This window comes from the organism of the source record quoted next, unplaced genomic scaffold (assembly GCF_019419815.1).
Source record: "Pyrus x bretschneideri cultivar Hongxiangsu unplaced genomic scaffold, Pyrus_bretschneideri_v1 Contig5, whole genome shotgun sequence".
In the NCBI taxonomy this organism is placed as follows: domain Eukaryota; kingdom Viridiplantae; phylum Streptophyta; class Magnoliopsida; order Rosales; family Rosaceae; genus Pyrus; species Pyrus x bretschneideri.
The window spans coordinates 152,587-160,038 of record NW_025999787.1 but is presented as its reverse complement, the minus strand read 5'-3'; the positions used below and the strand labels follow the sequence as shown (position 1 = coordinate 160,038).

General features: G+C 37.5%; 1 protein-coding gene across 6 annotated transcripts; it reads left to right on the top strand.

Annotated features, from left to right (window-relative positions):
* The first annotated feature begins 1,423 nt into the window (after nucleotides 1–1,423).
* LOC125470263 (transcription initiation factor TFIID subunit 4b-like) lies at nucleotides 1,424–7,192 on the top strand. 6 transcript variants are annotated; one of them, XM_048569089.1, is made up of 11 exons: nucleotides 1,427–1,956; nucleotides 2,070–2,146; nucleotides 3,374–4,336; nucleotides 4,836–4,960; nucleotides 5,049–5,130; nucleotides 5,250–5,385; nucleotides 5,523–5,578; nucleotides 5,659–5,715; nucleotides 5,802–5,942; nucleotides 6,093–6,339; nucleotides 6,740–7,192. In XM_048569089.1, exons 3-11 carry the CDS (start codon nucleotides 3,401–3,403, stop codon nucleotides 6,919–6,921), a joined length of 1,962 nt encoding a protein of 653 aa, XP_048425046.1. In that variant the 5' UTR covers nucleotides 1,427–1,956; nucleotides 2,070–2,146; nucleotides 3,374–3,400; the 3' UTR covers nucleotides 6,922–7,192. The 6 variants fall into 6 exon arrangements, with proteins under 6 accessions (XP_048425047.1, XP_048425043.1, XP_048425042.1 ...); XM_048569090.1 differs by lacking the exon at nucleotides 6,740–7,192 and having other exon boundaries at nucleotides 1,424–1,956; nucleotides 6,082–6,260; XM_048569086.1 differs by having other exon boundaries at nucleotides 1,425–1,631; nucleotides 5,802–6,339.
* Nucleotides 7,193–7,452: the final 260 nt, after the last annotated feature.

The window sequence follows — 7,452 nt, the reverse complement described above, 5'->3', positions numbered from 1 at the left end:
GGCAGCAGTAATTTTTTGCTCAGGCAATAGACTCATAGCACCAAAAGCATCTTTCTTTTGCACAAAGTAAGAATCATGGTTGTAAACTGCAATCATGATTTTGTTGAACAAATGTTGTTCCATTCTAAAACGATGTTTAAAGTACGTATCAGGGAATGCACTATTAGGAACAAAATAATCATCCAAGAGTTCCATACCTCGTCGTTGCCTGCTTTTATCAAGGTTTCCGGAACGGCTGGGCCTGCAGATTTGAGTCGTAGCTTGGATGACTCGACAGAAATGTGAGGTTTTGCCCATTCTTACTTCGTCATCTCTCCTTCTACACTCCTCATCCTCTTCCCTCTCATTTTTTGCCCCCTGTTGATTGAACATTGCTTCTGATTGGTTAAACAATTCTTCCTCTTCCTGATCGAATTCCCACATCATCCTTGAGGAAGAAGAAGACATTGTAAGAAAGAAGCAGAAACTATGAATAATGATACAGATTTTTGTGAAGAAGGAAGCAGAAACTATGAATAATGATAGAGATCTTGAGAAAATTGGTGTGAGATTTGTGAGGATGGATGGTGGATTATATAGAAGATTCAGAAAGGATTAGGTTGTACATAATGCCACGTGGCATGCTGTCATTCGTTAAAAATCTAATGGAAATCTATCCTAAAAAATTGTGAACAGATTATGATACGTGGCATGCCGTCATTCGTTAAAAATCTCATAGAAATCTATCCTCAAAGATTGTGAACAGATTATGACACGTGGCATGCCGTCATTCGTTAAAATCTATCCTCAAAGATTGTGAACAGATTATGACACGTGGCGCGACGTAATTGGTTAATAATCTTATCAGAAATCCATCACCAATAATTGTATTTTCGGATAATGACACGTGGCATAACGAGTACGATTAAAAAATTTATCAGAAATCCATCCCCAATAATTGTCTTTTCGGATTTTATGACAAGTGGCGTAACGACAACGATTAAAAATCTTATTCGAAATTACAAATAAAATTATTTTGTATTATTTAATAATACTTCGGATAATGACACGTGGCGCAATGAAAACGATTAAAAATCTTATCCGATATTACAATTAAAATTATTTTGTATTATTTTATAAATAAATAAAATACTAATATTTTATTGCCTATTGCCAGAGCTATTGAAGTGTAACGGTGGAGATGCAAATGCTATTGCCAGGGCTATTACTGTTCATTAAAGGCAGTTAGTTACTGTTCATTAGGTGGATTGAATAATGCATTGCCTGGGGGGAGTGCTCCAACGTTAGAGTTGCTCTCACACTTAACAGATTATGTAGATGATAATTATTAAATTGAGGATAATATCGGTATTATTGAAAGTGTGTATTTGGCCTTGCTGTGGCTCTTGAGTTTCCTTTTGAAATAACAACAGTAAACCATCATTCCCTCCCTCAAAGTTCCAAAAAAAAAAAAAAAAATGCAAAAAGCAAAATGATATTGAGTTTTCGTTGCCGGGCAGAGAGGAGTCCCACGCTCTGAGCTTCTGGTTCTTCTTCTTCCTCCTTTTCCATTCTCTTAACTTTTCTTCTTCTGGGTCCGAAATGAAATGCTCCAACGAATTTAGGGTTTTCAAGATTTCAGTGTCAAAAGGGTAAAAACTATTTTCTCTGTAATACTCGTCGTCAAGCTGTTCACATTAATTCTCATAACTGGAGAGATTGAATCTAATTTCCCCAAAATCGCCAGAAACCCAGAAATCGAAGCTTAATTTTCACCCAAAAATCACAAGTGAAACAGCAAAACATGTCCATCGCAAGCCCCATGGCCATTTTCCCTTTCGAGTTACACCCATTTTTCATTTACTAATTGGGAAGGGAAAGCAGACCCAGAAATTTTCTCTTCTGCAAGAGTAAAACCCAGAAGCCTTTTCGGGTTTTGTCAATTCTGAGCTCACAAAAACCTGAAAAGCTTGTTGGGTAAGTTTTCTTAAAAAGAATTGTTATATGGGTTATTGTTTTTACTTTCTTTGCTTGTTCTGGGTTTTACTGAATTTATGTGTTTTTGAATTGCTTGTTAAATCTTTTTTCAGGGTTTTACTGGGAGCAGAAAAAAGTCGCTTTTGAATTTTTGTGCGGCTGCAAGGATTGTGATCACCAGACAAGGAAGGTAAAAGATCTTTCCCTGATTCCCTATTATTTTGATGAAGTTAAAAAATGGTATGATGGTGTAAAGGCTGTGAGTTTTGATTTGGTTGAAATGTGGGTATGAGCTTGAGGAAATTTATGTGTTTTTATGATTACAATGAAGTTCTGTTTGATTCTAAGAGATTGAAAGTACTGAAAATTTATATTGACCTCAACAGGCTTAAGATGGAGGCTAGAAAGATCTACATATTTTTTTTCGTTGTTTGGGTAATTTGGTTGTACAGATGTGTTGATTAGTATTATGTTATAAAAGCATGCGATAGATTATGTGGACTTTTTGCGCTGTGGAGGTTGGTTGTGTGCTGATAACTTGATAGTCAATATGTTTACTGATTGTGTTGGTGACGATTCACTATGAGTGAGGTTTAATTTGTTTAGAATAAGAAGGATTTAGTAATTTTGATGATCTGGAAATTTTGGAGGCTGACTGGCTGTTCGTTGAATGAATTTGTTTTAAGGAAATTGGACTGTTTACATGTTAAAATAAGAGTGACATCCATATTAAATTTCATGCAAAATGGATTTAAGATGAAATTATGGTAAGTTTTCCAACTTAGGACTGTGCTCACCTAGTTTTCAAAAATAAGTTTGTTTGGCTTTCTTGGTGGAGTCTCTCATTGAATGTTATGCACTAGGGAGAGTTAGAACAAAAATTTGAACTAGAATTACTACTTCCGGAGGGTGGGGTCATTGGGATTGTTATCATGGTGGTGGTGTACTTGTATTGCACCCTTTTGGTTGTGGGTAGTGCCCCTTTGAAGGCTGAATTCTGAGTGCAATTGTCTTTGATCCAAAAAAATAATAATAATAACTAGTAAACCAAGGGAGTGTAAGATACACTGGGATACTGGGTTATATGCATCCTTTGCGGAACCAATGTCTTCAAAAAATTGTATAAAAGCTGAGCCAAAAGTTGACACCTCAGTTTCTTCATGGATTATGGAGTTCCACAAATTTTCCGCTTTCCTTATTCCCATATTTTAATGAAATGGCATTCTTAGCACCTTATATTTTTATATACTATTTGTCATCTGCCCTTTGAGTCCTGGGTGACTTACTAGAGTGATCCGCACAAAGTTGTTGCCCCTTCTATGCTTTATAAGTGGAACACGGACATAAATCACAACACAAAAGAGAAAATCTGCACATGAAAATCTTGCAACCTAGTCATACACTGGTTACCGTACAGGTCTCAGTGCAGAAACGTACTCCAAGGATGCTATCTCGTAGTATAGATGCCACACAGTTGAAGGATCCTCATTCACTTGAAGTTCATCCGAGAGGTGCCAATTCTCCCACTGACCCATCACACATTAACCCTTCAACAGTTCAGGTGCAGACTGATTCAAGGCATCCAGTTGAAAACAGTGCTAGAAAATTTTCAGAGATAGAATCTTTCTCAGATTCTCATGGAATGCAAGTCAGTCAAATGCCTCCGTCTTATGTGGTAGCTTCGGATCAAGAAAGGGAGTGCTCCTCAGTTCCTACGCAAGTATTTAACAAGCCACAGAAACAGCAACAACAATTGCACTATTCAGAGTCATCACTTATTATGCATGGAAATGCTGGTGGTACTTTTCACCCGTATTCAGGGACAAGGGTCAATACTTCTGCATTGCCTGTCAAACAGCAACCTTTTGATGCACAACCAAGGCAAAGTCTACAACATCAAAGCATGGGTTCTGCTCAGTCAGGTGGGGAAGCACATGGAATGAACATCATGAGTATGTCCAAAATGGGGAGTCAAAATTCTATGAATGACCCTAGTAGACTGGAAGGTGGATCTTGTTCTCACTTGAACAATAATGCTACTTTAGAACAGAATCCCATTCCTTGTAAATCATCAAATAAAGAGCAGAGTTCCAATCCCTTGTCATCAATGGCATATGTCAAACAGGGATCATTTGATCAGACTATTAGGCAGCAACACAACCCCTCATTGCCTGATTCACAGGGATTGCCTTCTGTTTCTGCTGCACTACTTGAACAGGGAAATGCATCATCTGGAATTCCAATGAATGAAGTCTTAGAGAAGTCTTCTAGATTAGGCGCTTCAACATCTGTAAGCATTGCTCCTTCATCATCTAAAAGCACATTGCCCTCAATTTCTGTTTCTCCTTCCATCACAATGCAAGTCAATCCTAGTGTCTCGGTAATTTCATTCCCCTCATCTACATTTTCCTCTACATATGCTTTTGTTTGGTCATGATAGATATTTCCTATATTTTTATTGATGTGTTTTCTGAAGTGTACTCTATTGAGAACTATTTATAGAACTACATACATGAGAGTGGCTACTCCTATTGTGGCGCTCTTTTGCAATGGTCGTAAAGCAGAAAATATGTATTTTGTATCTTTATGTCCTGTAATGTTTATCCGAGATTTCTCATGACTCACAGGATGATATGACGTATAACTGGTTTGGAGTGTAGTTGTTCATTAATCAGTAATAATACACCCCCTTGTTTCCTCATTATATTGTTTTGATGCGCCTTATTGGATGAGCTAGTTTCATGTTTTAACTTCCTTCAGCAGTTTACTTTGTCCTGCAATATGTTTGTCTTTAAAAGTCAATTTTCACTTGGTATGAACAGGATGATCTTTCCACTTCATTAATGGCTGATGTCTTTTCTGCTTGGCATTCTTACCAGTTGGGCCCTCAGATAACATCTGGAACCTCGCCTTCTGGGGCTCATAAGAAAACCCTTCCAAAAAAACGTTCTCTTGGCCAAAACAAGCCACTCGAAACACTTGGTTCATCACCGTCGCAATCAAGGTAAAATAAAATTTAATTGTTGTGTCACAGTTTGAATAATCTCATTCTCTATTTCCCTATAACTTTCATATGTTGTGGGTTTCCTCAGTAAGAAGCAAAAAGTATCTGGGACCTTTGTGGATATTGCAGAACTGAATGATGTCACTTCTGTCAGTGGAGTCAATCTCGAGGTACATTGTTGACATCTTCAATTCTTTTATATTATGGAGTTTTAGTAAGTGAAAATCGACACTTTTTTGTTTAAATTTGCTCAGAAGTCAGAACCCATTGAAATTCTTGATGAAAACAGGAAGAGGAAGAGCTTCTACTTTCAGGGCCCAAGAAGCATAGTAAAGCTTCAGAAGCCTCTGGAAAATTTGTGCAAGAAGAAGAGGAAAGGCTGATTTTGCAGAAGGCTCCATTGCAGAAAAAGATAGGGGAAATCAGTTATTTTTCTTTGCTTATCTATTTATCATAGAAGTGTCTTTTAACTTTTTTTATTTTATAATAAACTTCTTAAACAGTGTTCCTCTTACGAAAAGCAATATTAACATGATAGAACTTACACATGTGCTTTTGGCAGTGGTCAAATGCGGTTTGAAAAGTGTACGACACGATGTAGAGCGATGCTTGTCAATGGTGAGGTGCTAACTACCATGTTCTTTATTATTATGAAAAACTCACACATTATCTTATTCCCCTGCCAACTAAATCTTCAGTGTGTTGAGGAAAGGATGAGGAGGCTTATAAATAATTTGATCCGACTGTCAAAGCAGGTTTGTTTTTCATTTTTTGTTCCTGCTGAACAGGAATTCTCTTGCATTATATATTTCCTTACTTCCATTCAATGTCCTTGTGCTAGTGGGTTGATGCTGAAAAATCAAGACACCACACTACTACTACTTCTGATGTTTGGCAACAAATTATTGATCTCAATCATAAGCCTAGGGAAGAACGGAAAAAGAAGCCGGCTGAGGCAGAAAAGCTCTGGAAGCTAAATGAAGTGAATCTCCCTTTAAACATTTATTTCCTATTTTTACAATGCACACATGATAAGCTACTAGTGCAAACTATATATTACATACATTTAATAGGTTTACATCTAAAACCAATCGATCATTTAGTCTTCTGTGGCTTCCGAGACTTGGTGCAGACAAACAAAATGGACAATGACAAAATGAGGACAGCAGCAGCAAATGTTGCTGCCCTTGCGGCCGTTGGGGGAGATGACATGTTCTCAAAATGGAAACTTATGGCACAAGCACGGAAACAACGTGATGGTGAGATTGATGCAGCATCTAGAGCCCAGCCAGTTCAAGGTGTAAACCGCACACCTACATCTACAGCTGGAAGAATTATGGAGAGTCAAGAAGCAGAAAAAAAGGGTGTTGCTGCAGCTGGTAAGTATCATTTTGCTACATCGTTTGTCAAATAAATGATTTAGTAAGTATATAGTAGCCATATGTGAGTACCTTTAGGTTTCATTATTCCATAGCAAACAAATTGAATCAGCAAAGGGGATTTATTCTTTGAATGCAAGGAAATCGGATTGACAGCTGCCTGCACGTGAATCCTTTTGTTAATCTCCGAAACTAAAACAGGGCAGGTGTGGCTTCCACCAAGGAGCACCTTTGTTTTGATTAGAGTAACATAACCATCCTTCTAATGCTCTTACCCAGGATGATTCAGAGTCTATATTTTGGCTGGGTGTTTGTTGAACAAGTTATCGCATGTGAATGTTTTTCATTTGGTGCTTTGTTAATTGCCGTTTATGTGTTTATATGTTTATACTTTGCGCAGCTACTTCCAGAAAAGCTGGAAGTAACCAAGTTACCACGACTCACACAAGGATGGCTCGTAGTATATCAGTCAAGGATATGATTGTTGTCTTGGAAAGGGAACCTCAGATGTCGAAGTCCACTCTGCTGTATCGGTTGCATGAGAGAATCCAATCCGACACTGCTATCGCTTCGTCAAATTGAAAGAAAAGAAAAACAAGGAGATCCCATGCATCAATCTGTCTGAAGGGTTCTGATGGCCTTATCACCCCATTACAGGGGAGCATGAAATTGTTAAATTTGCAAATCTCTCGACAGGTATGAATCAAGTAGCATCACAAAACTAAGAGCTTATGACATTGGTCACATAATTTGTCAAGCAAATCTTTGTGGTTGACGAGTTTGTATACAGGCGTGAACCGGTTCTTAAGTAAAAAAATCTCCTCTCTATTTGTTTAAGTTTTTATTTTGAATACTTCGGTATATTTACACTAAAGGGTAGGAGATTGTGGACTATGGCACGCAATGGATTTTGTTATAATAATTGGTTTGAGCTCGCAATCGATAAAATTGAACTTCAGATTTTTCACTTACAAGTGAAGAGAAAATGTTTGTGGATCCAAAAAATCTTGAAGTGCTTCCTGCAAGGAGCATCAATTATGTGTTTCTTGTATGAAGCACTTTAAGTACTTTTCGATGATTCACTTGCATTTTTACTAAAAATTGTTCAAAAAA

Excerpts from the sequence above, each read along its gene's own strand:
- LOC125470263 (XM_048569086.1), top strand. The coding sequence starts at position 3,401 with ATGCTATCTCGTAGTATAGATGCCACACAGTTGAAGGATCCTCATTCA. Across the intron at positions 5,716-5,801 it reads TGATCCGACTGTCAAAGCAG|TGGGTTGATGCTGAAAAATC; the intron begins GTTTGTTTTTCA and ends TCCTTGTGCTAG. Across the intron at positions 6,340-6,739 it reads AAAGGGTGTTGCTGCAGCTG|CTACTTCCAGAAAAGCTGGA; the intron begins GTAAGTATCATT and ends TACTTTGCGCAG.